General features: G+C 37.6%; 1 protein-coding gene across 2 annotated transcripts in view; it reads right to left on the bottom strand.

Moving 5' to 3' along the window:
• Window positions 1-5,227: 5,227 nt before the first annotated feature.
• The window catches only part of map4k2 (mitogen-activated protein kinase kinase kinase kinase 2), a 42,627-nt gene continuing 28,432 nt past the window's right edge, over window positions 5,228-19,422 (bottom strand). Inside the window, exons 18-32 of one of the 2 annotated variants that reach the window (XM_062444664.1) lie at window positions 13,629-13,785; window positions 13,271-13,446; window positions 13,007-13,048; window positions 12,362-12,446; window positions 12,133-12,212; window positions 11,132-11,192; window positions 10,921-11,053; window positions 9,604-9,662; window positions 9,418-9,521; window positions 9,058-9,235; window positions 8,744-8,812; window positions 8,562-8,648; window positions 8,404-8,474; window positions 8,227-8,282; window positions 5,228-8,091 (exon numbers count right to left, since the gene is read on the bottom strand). In XM_062444664.1, the coding sequence (XP_062300648.1) occupies window positions 8,004-8,091; window positions 8,227-8,282; window positions 8,404-8,474; window positions 8,562-8,648; window positions 8,744-8,812; window positions 9,058-9,235; window positions 9,418-9,521; window positions 9,604-9,662; window positions 10,921-11,053; window positions 11,132-11,192; window positions 12,133-12,212; window positions 12,362-12,446; window positions 13,007-13,048; window positions 13,271-13,446; window positions 13,629-13,785 (1,446 nt within the window). In that variant the 3' untranslated portion in view covers window positions 5,228-8,003. Of the gene's footprint in view, window positions 8,092-8,226; window positions 8,283-8,403; window positions 8,475-8,561; window positions 8,649-8,743; window positions 8,813-9,057; window positions 9,236-9,417; window positions 9,522-9,603; window positions 9,663-10,920; window positions 11,054-11,131; window positions 11,193-12,132; window positions 12,213-12,361; window positions 12,447-13,006; window positions 13,049-13,270; window positions 13,450-13,628; window positions 13,786-19,422 lie in introns of both variants that reach the window. The other variant, XM_062444663.1, reaches the window with a different exon arrangement.

A 19,422-nucleotide genomic window follows, 5' to 3' on the forward strand; every position in this document is an offset into this window, starting at 1 on the left:
TGTTCATGGCTTCCTGCTTCATGACCGCCACCAGCTGGGTGGAGGAATGACCAGAATCTTTTTTTCGAAATTTTGATTCATTAAACTCCAGCATTAGTTTGGCGATGCATTGAAGTTGTATGGCAAGAGAGTAGGGTAATGTGGGACATTGACTAATGTGGGACAACTAAGCTCCAGTGCATTTATCACTTTTTCTATTCAATTATTTTAAAGCTAACTGTCAACATACAGGCTACTAGTTTTTTTTAACTATCTGACGAAGAAAGCAAAAAAAATGTAGACCTACTAAATTAAATGACCAAATATTGGTAGCCTATGCACATATCAAAATATTTGGGCAGATAATGTTGCTTTGTTTAAATCAGTATTTATAAGCCTAAAAACTTGTGTCCCACATTAGAAAATCCACAAGTTCTGAAACAATTTGGCAAAAGGAACATTAATATATATATGTGTGCCATTTTCCTTTTGAGTACAATATCTAAAAATTGCCTTCTGATTTAACAAGGAAACATCTCAGCGATTTCACAATCATATTAGGTGTATATATAATGTATTGGATTCATATGTAAACATGATTAACAATTCAGAATTGCAAAAAGTGTCCCACATGACCCTAATCTACCATATTATAAGGTAGCATTCGTGACATTTTCTTATCATCAATTAATGAACTGATAAATCAATAAACAAATCAATGTTAATTATTGAATCAACAAAAATGTACATATCAAAGGACTGATTAATCACAAGACTGATTAATATATCATTGAATTATGGATTCAACAAAAACAAACATTTGATGATTACAATGAAACAGTCAGAAACAGCAACGCAATGCCACCTGGAAGAACCTCACCAAAACCAAATGTTTGTTATATAAAAATGCAGATGTCTGGCTGGTAATACTGGACAGCATCTCAGTCAGGAAACTGGAACCTTTAGAAATGTCAAAGGTTACATATAACAAAACAAAGGGGATGATACAAACTGTACATCAGATGCATTACTCATCAGAATGTTGCATGATTTGTCATCTTACACACAGACAAACAGACTTTTAAAGGATCAAATCAAAATCATTAGGAAGTTATTATGTTAGCGGATCACACAAACTAACTGATATGAAGAACTCACAGCGTCCTCTGTCTTTTTTCTCAATGTGCTCCATTCAGGTGATAGTGGTGTCTCTCTTTTTGGAGAGGAAACAGTCGTAACCTTCCTCTTCTCTGCTGTTACGGCGTCCCCCACAGGTAGACATGGATCACTGCAGCGCTGTCTGATGTCCTGTGTGGCTGAGCACCTGGCCAAACCTGCTGAAACACAGCAGACAGGCAGACGAATTGTTTTTGTCCATCTTGACTTGGTTTGATCACAGTTTCAAACCAAGTTTCAGCTAGTCATGTTTGTCTAGCTGACCACAAAGCTGACACATTTAGGATCCAACAGGAGAACCAAAAAGCTCTCATAGGAATAGTTGGTGTGATGTGTGGCACCTGTATTGGAGGTGGAGTCAGCAGTGATGGCGGTGTCAGGGCCCAGTGTACAGCTCGGTGTCAGATCTTTATCCTCTGTGTTGGGAGTTAAACACCTGAAGGCTGGCAGGGAGGCTGAAATGGGGGAACATAGGGCTGGTGGAACATAGGGCTGACCCCCATTCGCGAAAGCTAATGTTATGCACATTGGTGTAATGTTTATCATGTTAGCAAGCAGTGTTAGCAGTAATCTTTGAGTATGGCGATTAACTGCTGTGTTAAACTGCAGCTGGCTAAATGAAGGTGCTGTTCCATAACAAAATGTTGAGGTTAAGTTACCCACAATGTCTTTAAGTTACCATGTCATCAGGTCATTCCTATGTTCCCACAGCCCTATGGATGAATATGGAATTCAAATATATCAATTATTGCAAATATTATTATATTCTAACATTCTTCTATATTTATGCATGGCTGTTGACAAATTTAATTTCTGCACTTTCAGTTGACCTGCTTTGAACTGACTAAAAGTCTCCATGTCCCAGAACAGTCACCAGCTGATAGTTTCTGGGTAGCTCGTAGAGTTTGTTAATTTTCTTCATGATTTTCTGGAACTTTAAATTCAAAATCAAGCTACATTTTTATTTTACACACAAATGAAGAGACAGCAGTAAAACTGAGTATTAAGCTACACTTTGTACTGATTGATTGAATTGTTATCTATAGAATACATCCTCTAACTTTCAATATGAACATTAAGTTAATGTACACAGATCTTAATATTGTTATATTTCATTACCTTTCCTCTTCTGATTCTAAAACATTTTCCACATCAAGAAGAAAGGAACAATTGCGTACCTGTATCACAGAAGATTCTCAATCAGTTGAGTTCGTTGAATTCGCTTCAACTCTTCGTGTTGGTCCACAGTTAAATGTCATGAAGACTCTCATATGGAACATGAGTTCTGGACCTTCACTACGATGTCATTCTGTACAGCTGTGTCATGAAGCATGGTTCCAAAATATGCAAATGAGCTCTTTTGATTCAAATGAACTAAAAACATATGTGCAAATATATACTGTGTACTGGACCAAATAGGTTTTTGCTATGTATTGTATAAAGATTTTATATGTAAGGTGTCAGATGAACCAAACAAGTAACTGAACAGTCTGGTTGTTTAACAGACATGTTCAAAGACATATCAAAATAATCTTCTTTAACTAATTATTTATGTCTAATATTAATAATATCTGTCTTTGTGCTGCATTGTCTATTTTCTGGTTGTACATGCTTTGAATGTATATAATGTAATGAAAGCCGTTCATCAATCAGACACCTCTTAAGTGTGCCAGGTGATGTGACACATTTCTTAATGACTTAAAGCTGAAAGCCTTTCAGCGTGCCTCCTGTGGGCTGAGTTGGCCTGTGTTCAGTTAAGTTACCTCATTAACCTCATTGTTCAGTATTCAGTGAGCTAGCAGAGAGAAATGTGATTGGAATACAACAGGACTGAAAGAGAGAGAGAGAGTGTACATAGATTGCATGAGATGTAAGCTTCCTCAGGAGTGACTCAGCACTGTTAAGATGGAACATGGCATCGGTAAAAAATGACGTGCCTCTTGAAAAAAATGAAAAGGAGCACTACATTAATTGAAATTGCACACATATCTTTATGGTGAGCTTTGTACTCGGGTGTCAGGTGTCCAGGTTAGTCATGATTTTAAATCTGAGGCGAGGGAACCATTATGCTATTGGAATCTCTTTTGTAAGGGCTTGTTGGGGCTTGGTACCCAAATCTCGGAGTGTGGGGATGATGATGTTATCCCCCCCCTCTGGCTCCCCCTTGCCATAGTATGTTTGTCGTAACTCATCAAGTTGTGATAGCTATTGCCGTTTGCGGATGTAGGTGGTCAGCCTACATGGTGGGTTTCGAAGCATGTTTATTTTCTCTCTCTCTCTCACCCAGTCTAAGATACCGGTGAGTTGGAAAACCTCATGTATTGTGCCAGTGCCTAAAAAAGCAAATGCTCGTGATCTTTAAGATTTTAGGCCCATAGTCCTGACTTCCCAGATCATGAAATGGTTTGAGAGTGGTCCTTGGGCATTTTAGTAGGCAGCTTTCTGCATACCAGGATCCACTCCAGTTTGCATATAGGAGGGGTGTTGGTGTGGATGATGGTCTACTTTATATGCTACACAGAGTCTATAGCCACTTGGAGTCAGCCGGTGCATCTGCGAGAATCTTATTTTTCGATTTCTCAAATGCTTTTAATACAATTCAGCCACATATTTTAGTTAAGAAACTGCAGGATTGGAAAATAAATAATAACACAATTGCATGGGTAATGGACTACCTCACATCCAGACATGATCTTACATTATAACTTTTATATTAAATAAAGGTAATGGAATACAGTTGTATTCCATATACATTACTGATAGAACAAATAAAGATGGTAAGATATTTTTGCTTTCTTTGAAATCTTGTGTAGGCCACAAATGATGATGACACATTCACTCAGGATGAAAGTTGGTGTTGTGATGGTGAAAGATGGAGAATACATCATTACCACATCACCGGTCCTTGAGGATGGAGTGATCCTGTCTGATCTGAAGGACATCCCGCATGCCATTGCCTTGCTGATGGGTCTTATTTTTGCTCTCAACATAATCCATATCCAAAGGAACTAAGATACACATTTGAAGTCATTCAGAAGGTCCTGATGAACATAGATGGAGGACAGTGTTCCTCACTTGTGCATGGTTTATGGAACAGACTTCAGTTGTGTTCTTATGTCTCATCTGAAGCTAACTTCAGATATTGAAGTTCATGCTCTAAAGTTCAATGTTTCAAATTCATGTTTTTAAGTTCAAGTTTTGCACAATTTTTGTATTACTAAAATAAGCACATATGGACATATGAAACCCCATTTTATAAAGTGAAAGAAAAAATATCCCTATGGAAAGTCATAATTATGAGAAATAAATGAAGGAGAATCCTTTTGGCCATGAGTTTATGAATATGAATAACCTGGTTATGATCAATTGTTATGTCCCTCTCAATGGATAACAGCAGAATATCTTGGAGAAGTCTTTCTTAATTGGGTCTTGATCAGCTTCAGTTTGGAGAATGATTGATCGGCTGATGCAGTTGTCACTGGCAGCTCAGGCTGCAGCTGACCCAAACACAATAGAACAATCTAAAGGTGACGTGACCAAAATGAACTGAATGGCTAATGATAATGTCCGCTACAACAGCTACACCATTTTGTAGGGTGATTTATTTCGTAATGGTTAGCCTACATAAACGATACATTAATTTATACCATTATGGCCAGTTTACTCCATCCAACCTCCAGCTCACCTGAATACAACAGCAACTCATACTGTTGTTCTTTACAGGACACCCATGAGGTAATTTCATTCCAAATAGTCACATATAGAGATATTCTATAATTTACCCATAAGTAGACAGTCATTATAGAACTTTGGCATGTTTTTATCCCCTGAGTCAGGCAGTGATAATACAAAAATATTTTCTGAAAATACAACTGATTTATGTTTGTGTTGGTGGACACTTAATGACTGGTTATTTTGTTGAAATATACTTGATAACAAATCATATAATACGGTAAATATAACATTAGAAATGGACTGAGAAAAATGCTTCGTAATCATCATATTGTAAAGTGAAATGAAACCCCTTTAGAGCTCACCTCTTGTCAAAGTAAGAGCCAAAAACATCACATCATCCATATCTTCACAGATTGTTGATTTTTCTCTTCTGCGATGGAAAATAAAGTTTATTTTTGTTTATTTGAGAACACATGTACAATAACCTGTTTACGGACCATCGGTCGCCCCGGTCAAGGTGAGCACAAACACACACTGTATGACCGTTTTTTTCCGTCTTTGTGAATCTTTGTAGTCTTAACAATGAAATATATTTAAAACTGTTTCGAAGGATTTTCAAATTTGTTTTACACAACCTCTCCACACTGTAAGAGCATACTGAATAGTTATATACACCAAATGTATAAACAATAACTCTTAAAAACAAAAGGCTATATGTATATTATGTTCTTCAAGTATCTCTCTGGTATGGGTGTTTAATTATACAGTTCCCTTTCCATAAATAACATAAATATCATTACACAAAGATACTTTAATGTAGTGGAATTTACATTTTAGTCAAACAGACAATTTAATTACAATTGATTAGCACTTCTATGGCACTTAATGTAATCAAATATACATTGTTCATATGTGTAAGTTGAATTATTAATAAAGGAGATGGAGAGGGGACATAAAGCTGTGTTTGAATATTGTGCATGTTGTCTGCTGGAAATGGCACCCAGGGGAGATCTTGAACAGTATCTCAGATCTGAGTTCATATTGGAAATGCTGCTAAGCTAGCACATTCATAGTCTTCAAAATACCTTTAAATGTCATTTTCTCTAATCATACCATCTTGGTTAAATATACATTTGTAAAGGTAACAGAATATACCCACTCTAAGTAACATTCTTAATATCATTGACCTTTTGTTTCATGGATAACAGTATTTAGAGCCAAAGTCTTGCTAACTTTTAAGATAGCACCAACCAGTGCATTTTCTTGTAGACAGTCTCTTTCAACTATTTTGTAAAAAGCTGAAACGTTAGCCTATACTGGGGTTTTCTGTCCATATTTCAGTAAAAATGAGTATCTAATACTGTACTGACTTATACATTTGAACCCCAGTTAGCATACAGCAACATACAGTATCAAAGTAAAAAGCTAATGCTAACCACATGGACTACAGCTGCTCTTCTCACTGTAGAAAACTGAACTTTGATTCATTATTCCTTTCATCATTACAGCAAAAGCGGTTATTTTAAGGTTAAAGTTTTTATCCATAAGATTTTAATTAAACCAAACACAATTTTTTGACACTATTTCATTTGCATTTCTTTTTCATTGTTAGTGGTGGAGTCTGCCATTCCTGTGTAGGATTTAAAATGACTAACAGTGCTTTACCAACTCCTTTCACTATGTCTGTTGGGTTAAATTCTCACACTTTGTGGAGAATGAAATCAGATTTTGGTTACAATTATTATTGACTGACTTCTCTATTAAAACAGCATGAGTTTGTCCTTCCTGCTTTGTAATCAGATACATTATTTGTTTTTCAGTTGTATTTCTAACAAACTAGTTGCTCAATGACTGTTTGCTGTCCTCAGAATTCTGGGACATGTAGTTGGATATTAAACCACACTTGCTGTTAACACCAGTAACCACAGATGTAGCCAAACCAGGATGGAGATCTTAAGGATTATAACTCAACTCACTCCAACAACACAACAAGAACCTGTAAGGCAAATCTACTATTGCTTTTCTGCATTTAGTTTGGGGACTAAAGGTCTCAGTGTGCTTCAAACAAAGTCTTTGTCAGATCATCTGAGTGTGTCTGAATCCTTCTCTCTGATGGTCAAACTGATGGACAGCAGAGGTCAACAGGTTTAGTAACTTCTCAGACACAGCGACTGTCCAGGTGTGCAAAGGTTAGAAAATGGGCAGGGTTTGAACTTCTCTCTCAAACTCTCTTCTTTCATTCATCATTAAACTACTTCTGTCACTTTTCAACTGTGAGTGATGCACCTTGAATGCCTTTAAAAAGAGAGACTATGGCCATCCAGAAAAAGGTTCAATAGTTTGGCCTTTAGAAGTGGTTGGACAACACGTCCTACAAACAAGCTCACTTGAAGCATACTGAGACCTTTACTATTTCAAGATTTTAAATCAATGTATTAAACTCAAAGAGCAGGTAAGACCAAAATGTCTTAAGCTGCATCCAAATGAAAGCTTCAACAAATCCCTTTAGAAACATATGAGCCATGTCACAAATGTGTTTTCTTTCTACAGTCAATGATCCATAGTGACAGCACAATCTAATCTGGCCAATGAGGGTACATCTGGGTCATTTCAGTCAGCATTAAGGGAACTGTCTTATCTGTTGCAGTCATGCTGATTTAGGCTGGTAACATTAGTTGTTTTTACATAAAAATTATTGCAGCCTTAACTAACACACCCAACAATTAGAGACTCACTAAGCCTTTATCAATCCCGCCTTGTTCATGCTTTGCTTCAATAGAGCCTTTTCACAGCAAAGCTTTGGACTAGTCAAAGGAGGAAACACACAGATGAAATGAATAACATTAACAATGGCTGCATTGCATTTAGGTGAGCCAGTTCCAGCTCTTATTATTAGTATTATTATCTACACCTGTGCTTTTCCTTACTCGACAAGTCAAAAGCTTTGCAGTGAAAATGGTCTATTGAATATAGTGGTGGGCAACTGAATCCTATACTGGCATTTATTATTCACAGCATACAGTTGGAGGGAGTTACTGGTGACAGTTGGTGCTGGTGTCGGCTACAGCTTCGCTCATTTCCACCACAGCATTATAGAACCAATGTGAAATTGCCTCCGGTGGGATTTTGAAGAAGAAGACCCCCAACACACACTACAAGCTGAGCCATTTCTCTCAATAGCTGCTTTCATGTCCAGTCAGAATGTAGACGTTGCTCAGTGCGGAGGGGTCATCCGTCGGTGTGCTCTGAAGGATGATGTCCCTGTGCCAAGTCAAGAAAGAAAAAAGGGGCAAAAAATGTCACAACTCATCCTGGGTGCATGTATCAAATACAACTAAACATGTCAGTCCAAAGCTTCATTATACTAGTAATTCACTATGTTAAATGTTAACATACCTGTTTGTTCCCAAAACTTTAAACACTCGACTCTCATCTGTGATTTCTTGTGTTACCTACAAACAAAATTGATCTTTTCAATGATATCACACAACTATTGATTTGAATGTATGAAAAAGCCACCATGCCACCACACATCAGTCCCATCCCCCGATATCAATCTTATATCATAATCACCTCATTGGAATGAAAGTTCTTCCCTTTAAGGCCATGCTTCCAGAAAGCCAGCACACTATCCTGTAAGCAAACTGTGAGAAACATGTCACGTCACTCAGCTGTCAGCAGGAACATCGAGTCTGATTCACTGCATTTAAACACATTAGGGTTGTTTTTACCGAGAGTTTCAACGGGGAAATCAAAGTCCATCTCTGCAGCCAGCTCTTTGGATGGGAGCCCTTGTAGGTTCACAATCTTAACGGTTTCTGTCCAGTTCAAAACAACATTTATAGAGAGTATATTATCATTGTGTCTGAAGAGGTGCAGATTTGTCAAAGTTCTTGAGATGGAAGTGACTTACGTTCTAATGCGATGAGAACAGTGTCTCTGTCCAGCTGGGTTACCTGTACTGCCTTGAGTGCTCCACTTTCTGCACAGGGACACACACATTGAGAGAGTGATTAAATACATTAGAATGAAGTCAAGTCAAATTAACATTTATCAACAATAAGAGACAATCACCATGTCTTCAAAATGGTTGGTGGTATGACAAAGAAGGTTGGGTTTAAATGACGAAATGATGAAGATGAGGAAGAAGTTTATCATTATTGAATTCTACACAGAGGCTTTAAGCTCTATTAACAGGCAGTGGAGAATCACACCAGTTCATCCTACCTGGTACTGAAATAGGTGTGCCGTTCAGCTCTATAATATCAAACTTAAGTTGCTGGCTGCTTGAAGGTTTTCCATTACAACAGTCTTTCACCCCAACACACAGCTGAGGAAACTCATCCGTCACTAACACCAGCAGCTCAAATATCGGCAGGGAGTCCGGTAGTTTCAGCGGTATGTGCTACAAGACGACACAGACGGTGACAGAAAGAGGAAGAGTCACATTATAATAGGCATGGAATCTGTTTGGAGGTTTCAAGGCAGATAGGAGCATTTTAGATGGACACCGACAAGGACTGGGCTAATATTCAGTGTCACATTTAAACTTTTAACCAACCATTTCAAATGTATGTCTTTACAAACCTTTAGATGCATGAACTTCTGGAGAGGCTCATACCACAATAGTAGAGCCAGGCCGGATGGAACTGCCCCACACAGAAATGTACTGTCTGTGTATGGGTTTCTTGCTGAGAGAAAGAAGAAAGATTGAGTTGCTGTTGCTGTTATGACGGAACAGATATGCAGTCGAGTCAATTGTGAATCACCTACCTACACTACATCTCCTACAGCCTTTAGTGTCAGGAATCTTCACAGATACTGCATACTTTCTGTGGATCAAGAAAGAATACACAGTTCATTAAGAACATCTTTCACAAAGACAAACAATATACTGAATACACAAATAAACTGAATCATTCTGTTCAACATTTTTATGATGAATTGTAAATACGTAGAATTTAGGCTGGTCTAGTAGTAATTTATATTACAAAATGTATTTTATTTTATTTCTACAGGTGTCAACACTGAGTTCATTTTAGAATAGAACCACAACTGTTCTGTGAAATCTGTTAAGTTCAACAGCCTCATAATCAATAAATTACAAAGGCATAATTATATTAAGAACAACAGGCATTTGCTCAAAGTCAGTTTTACTAAAGTCAAACCAGACCCTTTTGATTTTACAGAGGTCAGCCGTGAAAACCTATAAAGTAAATAGTTAGCTCAAATGCTGTAACCAATAAAAAAAACACATGTGGAAGACATTGAGAAATTATTAATTATGTTAATGTCATAATTTATTTATTTTAACTCAAAACGTACCTGTTCTATAGTCTTTTTATTCTATTTGTTTTGATTTTGATTTTATATTTGTATTTTATGTTATTTTATTACTATTATCATTGTATAAGTTGTATCTTCTTATCAATTTTAGTCTCCTGTTTCTTTTGTCTTTTAATCTCTATTTAATCCAGTTTTAGTCAAGCTCTTATTAAACCTTATCTTTTATTCCATCCACCGTTGTTTTGTCTTTTTAATGCATTTTAACCTCGTTTTTTTAGAATAGCGTTTCATTTTAGTTTTCTTTTCTTTTATTTATTTGACTTTATTTACATTTTTAAAAGATTTTTATCATTCTAACCTTCTCTCTCTAATTTATTCTTTGTTTTTGTTCCTTCATCGTTTTTATTCCTTTTTTTATGTTGTCCTTGGTCTGCACTCTTTCTGTCTTATTATCAACTTGCCAATCAACTGTTAAGCACTTTGAATTACATTAACCTGTATGATGGTGCTACATAAATAACGTTTTATTATTGATTGATAACTTATTCTGATAGGTAATTTTGCTCATACGGACAAGGGCTATTGATATATTGATTAATAGCGAGACTGTCCAATCACAACCCACTAAGTGGAGAATTTGAAAAAGTCTTACTTTGGCGCCATCCAGTGGTAGGATCAAAAATGATACAATGATAGAAGCAGTGTATGCTGATAGTGCTGCTGCTATTATTACTGCACCTACAACACTAGCACTGCTACTAACATGTTTACCTGTAATGCTAACAGTCTAATGTTGTGTCCTACCTGTGACTGATCCTCTCAGTGAAGCGGCTGGTGGTGAGTGACAGACTGCTGTGTTTCTTTTGCACATTTTCTTTCTGAACCTTCTGTTCAAACAGAGCCGTCAGGCTGTGGGAGTAAAGCTGGGACGACTTCCCTGAAACATAGATACTTGTTTAGACCTGATAACTTACAGCAGCAAATGAGCTACAGCACAAATGAATGGATTTGTTACCTGAAACAGACATCAGCACGTTGTTCATTACATACAGCCATGTACATCGCTGAGGGATCAACTGTGGAACCAAAGAAAAGAAAATCAACACGGAACAATCCACTGACACTTACCATGTGCTGTGTGTTTCATAACCATTTCAAAACACAAGCAAAAAGCCAAGATGTGTTTCTTTCCAGCCATTTCTTCAGCTCTTCCTGGGGCATCCCAACATGTTTCTAGGCAGATGAGATATGTAGTCCCTCTGTTGTGTTCAAAGTCTTAACCTGGGTGTCTTCCCAGCAGGATATGACAGGAACACTTTCAAAGGGAAGCATCCAGGAGACATCCTGATCAAAGACCAGACCAACTCAACTGACTCCTTTCAATGTTGTCCTTCTCAATCTTCCCCTAGGTGTGAGTCCAGACAGACTGTGAAGGAAACTTATCTCTGATGTTTTGTTTGTCTGATGTAGGGTGAAAGTGCACATGGCTGTTTCTTTTATACTTTTTTGCCTCCAACAGGACTTCAATGAACCAAACAGCTTGCTTGACAGTCTGCACAATGCATTTTTGAGATTAGAGAACTACCTTCTTTGGGCAGTAATTCGCTCCCAACCCAAGAGTGAGCAATCCACTGTTTTCCATTTAGGTTCAGACTAGGAGATGCTGATCTTCATCTCATTTCAAGAAACATTTAAGGACCACAGGTAACTGATCTACTGTTCCTCAACCAGCACATTATCTACATTACTCATCCTGAACCTGAAAATCCACAATCAGCAAATAACTCCATTCTGATCATTGGTCTTTGAACTAAGGTGTACACAGATGAACCGTCTTTTGCTGCAATATCTTGTCAAATTACAAAGCAGCACTTATGTTTAGATCAGTCAGTCTCCTGTCAATCATCCTCCTCTAGGGTTTGACAGTCAATGCCCAAATGAGAATTCTCTCAGCAGAACTATGTATATATTTTCTGTTTCACTTCTATTAAATATATGGACCAATGGTTTTCTTACCTTCTCTAGTGTATCCTCATGAAGTTCATTAAGGTTGAGTGTGTAGATGCCCTCCTCTGCTCCCAGAATAAGGTACTGGTCTAAGTAGGAAATAATATTTTAACGGATCAAAGACAGGTTTGTATTGTACAATGAGACCATTATATTTATGTACGGGTTGGCCTTCAAAATTCACTTTACTGTGTTTTGAAACAAAAATTCTGTCCATTGACTGATCAATCTTTTTTACCTCTTGTCTTGGGAAAAATCCAGGTAACAGCACAGTGGATTCTAAGGGGACAGCCATTGAAGACTTTGGAGAAGCAGGCTCCCATCTACAGAAGCCAGCAGAGTAAGTGAATCACTAATGATCGCCGGACATGATTGTAGCAATCCTTTAATGCTGCCATGATACCAAGTCCAACAAAGCACAGCCTGCATCATTATAACAATCATTACATTCTGTATTGTATTTAAAGTTGCACTAGGTTAATTTGAACATTGGTGGCTGCAATTACAAGCAAGTGCTCCCAGGATGCACAAGTTAAACAATCTGGTTTCTTCATTTGGTTAAAGCACCCAATGGCTCACCATACAATTTGTTTCACCTCGTACGTTTAAATTCGGAAATCCAACTGATATTACAAACTCATGCTGTGCCACCAAACACTGTTCAAATCCACAGAACTTTTTTTTTAGAAGTTCTATTGTAAGTTTCAAGCACACTTTTCGGGAACTGTGTTTATTCATACCAAATTTATGGATTTCTACATACAAATTATTCCTAGTGCAAATTTTAACATGCAAAGTGAAGAAGCCCATCTTGTTAGTCACTAGAGCATTGCCATTGGTCAACTTTTATTGTAGGTCACATGCTGTTAGATTTCACACTTACATGGACTTGCGGGGTAGGAGGCAATCCATGACAATCAGCCCTCTAGAAATGTCAACGGTTACATATAACAAAACAAAGGGGATGATACAAACTGTACATCAGATGCATTACTCATCAGAATGTTGTTTGGTTGCATGATTTGTCATCTTACACACAGACAAACAGACTTTTAAAGGATCAAATCAAAATCATTAGGAAGTTATTATGTTAGCGGATCACACAAACTAACTGATATGAAGATAGAGAAGTTTGGCTTGAACTCACAGCGTCCTCTGTCTTTTTTCTCAATGTGCTCCATTCAGGTGATAGTGGTGTCTCTCTTTTTGGAGAGGAAACAGTCGTAACCTTCCTCTTCTCTGCTGTTACGGCGTCCCCCACAGGTAGACATGGATCACTGCAGCGCTGTCTGATGTCCTGTGTGGCTGAGCACCTGGCCAAACCTGCTGAAACACAGCAGACAGGCAGAAGAATCGTTTTTGTCCATCTTGACTTGGTTTGATCACAGTTTCAAACCAAGTTTCAGCTAGTCATGTTTGTCTAGCTGACCACAAAGCTGACACATTTAGGATCCAACAGGAGAACCAAAAGGCTCTCATGGAATAGTTGGTGTGATGTGTGGCACCTGTATTGGAGGTGGAGTCGGCAGTGATGGCGGCGTCAGGGCCCAGTGTACAGCTCGGTCTCAGCGTTAGGTCTTTCTCCTCTGTGTTGGGAGTTAAACCCCTGAAGGCTGGCAGGGAGGCTGTAGACGAACTGAATAAACCACTTTTCCTACCTCCCTGAAACATATAACATTACAATACATTAGGAAAGACATGACTCAATCTGAAGATGTAATATTTGAACATGTGATCTAAACATGAATCCCAATTGCACACTATATACTAGTAGAATAAAACATACACCATGTTCTAATGATGATTATGCATGGCAATATCAGTAAATGTCACAGTCTACCTCCAAACTAAGGGGAGAAGTTAATAAGTTGGGTTTCTACATGATGTTAATTAAACTTTACACACAAGTGCTATTGTTTGTGTAATGTGGCTTTAATCAGTTTTGTGTTGTTTTGAAAGAGAGTGCGTTTAAAGGTATAGTTAGTAGAAAATGTAACCGAAAACATCATTGTCTTTACTTAGTCTCATGTCAGCTGAAACTACATTTAATTTTATGGGAACATTAACAGTCTCACTGGAATTCATTAACTAATATGTGAAAAGAAATGTTCTCTGTCCACAACAGAAGGAACACTGAACAGACTGCTGGTTAACCAGCTCCACATCAGCCAAATCTGATGGGGGAAATGTATCGCTGTCACATTCCATTATGGAAATTCCAATATATAAACTATTATCTAAAAGTGGGAACAGGACATGAAGACTGGCCCCTGGCATAAGAACTCTATGCAGCAGTTTAGAGCCACAACTGCTGGGGGGGGGGCACACACTACAGTGCAGGGCTTATAAATGAATGTCTGTTACATTTAATCCCTTGCCGGACGAGTTCACATAGTGCTGATTAAGCCTATCACTGCCTAGTATTTCACATAAAGATATTTGAATTCTTAAATTTGTGGTAAATTTCCGCATGAATGTATGGCAGTATGCCGATTGAGAAATGAACTTAACCGGTTAGACTGCTGCTAACTTGAACGGGGATAAAATAATCTACACTCGCCAAATGTTATCAGACAGATTAATGGAATTCTGATAGTGAAATGAGTTGCTTCGTGGGGGTTATGACGCCAAAAAAAAAAAAAAATAAAATATAAAAAAGACATTGTGGGTAACTTTTAGGTTATGGAACAGCGCTTTCATTTAGTCAGCTGCAGTTTAACACAGCAGTTAATCGCTGTAGCTACTCAAAGCTTACGGCTAACATTGCTTGCTAACATGCTAACGTTACACTAATGTGCAGAACATCAAGGGCTTCTCTGAATGTTAACAACCTACCTAACATATTAAACATTAAGCTTATATAAGCTTATATATCAATTTTTTGGGGGGGGGGGGGTTCATACACATTTTCAAGACAGGTAACAAGAAAGCACTGTTAGTACTTATTAAAAGGATAATGGAAACAAAGTGACACTATTCTACATATTTAAATTACATTTTACGCATGCCTGTGTTGACAAATTTCATTTCTGCATTTTCAGTTGACCTGCTTTGAACTGACTATCTTGACTTAAAATTCATGTAAAAAAAAAAGGTTGCATTTTGTTTATAATTGCTGCCAAGTATTACTCATAGAGTTATAAGGAAATGACAAATCCCAAAAAATAAAGCATTACCAACTATATAACACTTAACTATGGAAGTGTACTGCTGCCACACCAGAAAAAGAAAAGAAAATAACTATCATGTCATAGAATGAAACGTATTGCTTTAATGTGGAACTTTAACGTTATAACGTGACACTTGTAACATTATAATATGACAAGTTATTACGTTATAGCGTGAAACTCATAACTGAATAAGGACACAGTGTGGAGAACAGATAGGAATATGGCTCATTTACATGATTTGATGAAGTTCTACTTCATGCTTGGGTTGAGACACAGAGATTCTGATGTTATTGAGCATGGTGGATGATATTGTGATGAGTGTCCTTACACAGGTGAAAAGATATTTCAAATGATTATTAATGAGAGGTACAAACTGGGACTACCCGAAGTCTCAGTCAGTTACTCAATTCTACATGTAAGGAATATAATGGAGCATACCACAGGAATCTATTTTTGAGCCATTCTTTATTTATTTTGTTTATTTACAAGCTGATTATATATAGTACACAGAAAATGGTCATATAAGTAAAACTCAAAGCTAACAACAATCAATATTATATAAAAAAATATATAGAAAAATATATTAGTGGCTCACCTTGCTTATTTAAAACTAGAAAAAAAACATTATTTCTTTCTTTTGATAGTTTAGAAAGACCAAAAGCCAATTTAGTGTCAATTAAGAGTCTCCAATCAATCTAATCTGCATGTTTTTTGGACTGTGGGAGGAAACCAGAGCACCTGGAGTAAACCCACGCAGACACGGGGAGAACATGCCATCTCCACACAGGAAGCACCACCAGAACCCAGGAGCTCTCTGTGAGGTCACAGTGCTAACCACTGAGCCACCGTGCTGCCCGATACTACCGCTCAGCCCTCGTCGATGTCCGTTCTGATGCAGCAGCAGAACGTCCTCTTCATTAAAGAACAGAAGCGCTTGAAGCAGTTCTTCTTCTGCTCAGACTCTTGGTCATCTGAAAATCAAAAGCAAGTTAAATACTTTGTTCTCGCTGGAATGAATAACAATGAAAAAGATCTTCTCATTTCAGACACAATTTGGAGGTGACCATTTCTTACCAGATGTGGTGGCAGTGTGCTCCTGGTACATGATACGCTCTGGGACAAAGGGAGGGAGACGGAGCTCACGTTGTCTCCTGGAGGACGGGCCAAAAAACACACACACACAGTTAAATATTATTCCTGATGTATCATGATGTACACAATGCTTTCTAATCTGCTCTAATGGTGGCCTAATGTATTCATCTGTCTCCTCTGATGAGCACTGTCATCATCCCAGCGCAGGCAACATTTAGGTTGTGCAGGCCATAAACATAAATACGTACCATGAGCTATCTCGTTGGGTGCTCCATGTGATGAAGGGATGAGCGAGGACTTCATTGGGGGTTATCCTCAATTTTCCATCTACTTGTAGCATTCCCTTCAGTAGGCTGATGAACATCTTCTTTTCTTCAATACTCACCATGTTCATGTTCAACAGGTCCAACTAATGTAGGAAACAAAGAGAACATTCAACAGCAGTCAAATCAGCTTTGTGATCAATCAAAAGTCTCTCTTCAGCAGCTACAGTATCATCTACTTAAACTCTTACATGTTCCACTTCGTCCAGGTCCCGATAAAGATAGATTCTTTTGTCTGTGACAGGAGTATTTTCGCCCCAGTACTCCTCACGTGTCTGAAAGAATATGAAAGACATTCAGAAACAATGAACATACAATCTTAATTAAAGGAAAGAATGTTAAGGATGAGATGACTTTGTGGTCTTGTGATACCTTATTGTATCTGTGTGTCACCATATCTGAATGTGTGAAAACAGTTTGTATTGTAAAAAGTATCATATAAAATGTATGTCATATAACTTTATTTTATACCTTCAGCCTCCAGTGTCCAGCAGGGTCTTGGATAAAATATTTTCTTGAATTCCTCCCGTTACACAGAAGATGGTACGGAGGAACACCCAGGAGCTCCACTATGCATCTCATCTGGAGACAAAACACAGAATCACATCAAGATATGCAGCAGGATGCAGTCATAATAATATTTATTATAAACTAGTAAAGTGAACTTCGAGGTGCAAATCACTTTACAATTGTCATAGATGCCACTATTAACTAGGGCTGGGTTTTAAACCTAAATACTATCTAGTCCAAATTGAAATGTGGCTGCTTCATATAGCATCTAAAACATGTGAAGTACAGAAAACTTACATCTAAAAAGAAAGGTAACAAAGGACAAAGTCTGCTAGCTAGCAAATATGGATGTAAACAATGAAAGAGTACATGGATGCAGCAGTACTACATCTTATATGAAGAATGTAAAAAGGAAGCAGTAAACTTAGACTTACTCTTTCATAATCACATTTGCCTTCGAAGAGCACGTTACCGAGACCTATGTAGCCCATCACAACACCCAGAGACCACATGTCGATGGCCTCTGAATATGGGAGTCTCAACATGATTTCTGGAGCCCTGAATATGAAAAAAAAAGATTAATACAGAATGAGGAACACAGATGGCAGAAATATCCTAAAACTAGTAGAATAATGATGCTCACCTATACTGTGCTATTTGGTGATTGTCACCCTGCATTGCTTCACTGGTGTGTAAAGCTAATCCAAAGTCCATTAGCTTGACGGTGAGGGGCTGCATGTTCAGCATGATGTTATCCAGCTTTATGTCTGCATGGATCACTTTAATATCTTTCAGACCTTTTAATGCATTTGCCACCTGTAAGAACAAAGATCAGGGATGACATTCACAGCCTGTACCAACACTGACAGCTTTTTGAGTTGTGTGTTCTGATGGTACTGTATCCATACCTGTTGGATTATACTCCCGACTTCCTGTAAATACAGAGGGGTAAGGTTCCTCTGGTAGTAAAAGAAGTCCCTTAGGGTCACCTCCATCATCTCAAACACCAGAGCACATCTGTTGTCTATCAGCAGGAACGAGTCAATGAACCTGATGATGTTGCTGTTGTCCAGGTTCTTCCTCTTGAAGTAGTTTAACATATCCAACTGTGGATAAATCAGAACATGAAAAAGTTTGATGCTTGCACACACACACACAGCATAATCTCTGAACACTGATTCATTACATAATAAATGAATCATTGATAAATTAAACTTAATAAAGTAACACACTTCATCGTCCAAGTCCTTGTCATGTTTTGGCACCTTAACAGCAACAGTCTCCTTAGTGTCCACTTTAACACATTTGAGCACCTCTCCATAGCCCCCCTTTCCCAGAACAGTCACCAGCTGATAGTTTCTGGGTAGATAGTACATCTTGGAGTAGAGTTTGTTCATGATCTTCTTAAAGATTACTAAAAAACAAAATGTGAGGTTAAATTCATTTGTTATCATCTCATAATAAACATATCAGTAATCCTGATCCAAATTAGCTGCTGAAACTTTCAATTCAAAATCAAGCTACATTTTTATTTAACACACAAATGAAGAGACAGCAGTAAAACTGAGTATTAAGCTACACTTTGTACTGATTGATTAAACTGTTATCTATAGAATACATCCTCTAACTCTTATATGAGATCAATTTAAAAGTAGCCACACATGGTAAGAGTTAATGTACACAGATCTTAATATTTTTATATTTCATTACCTTTCCTCTTCTGATTCTAAAACATTTTTCACATCAAGAAGAAAGGAACAATTGCGTACCTGTATCACAGAAGATTCTCAATCAGTTGAGTTCGACGAATTCGCTTCAACTCTTCGTGTTGGTCCACAGTTAAATGTCATGAAGACTCTCATATGGAACATGAGTTCTAAATTCTCATTATGATGATCGCCTACAGCTGTGTCATAATGCATGATTCCAAAATATGCAAATGAGCTCTTTTGATCCAAATGAACTAAAAACGTGCAAAGAATACTGTATAACAAATAACATAGTCACAGTACTTGTGGAGTTGGACACAGGTTGCAAATGTGCTCAATATGTAGAATAAAAACTGTAGTACCACAAGTATAATTCATTTTTTTTAATTTTCTGTTCAGACACACGCTGTGGTTTGTGCTGCGTTCTTCAGTTACAGACAGAGTAAAGCTACTGAAGATCAGCAAAATCACTGTTTGTGCAGCTAAAATGATTAA

This window comes from Scomber scombrus, chromosome 23 (genome assembly GCF_963691925.1).
Source record: "Scomber scombrus chromosome 23, fScoSco1.1, whole genome shotgun sequence".
NCBI classification, from domain to species: Eukaryota; Metazoa; Chordata; class Actinopteri; order Scombriformes; family Scombridae; genus Scomber; species Scomber scombrus.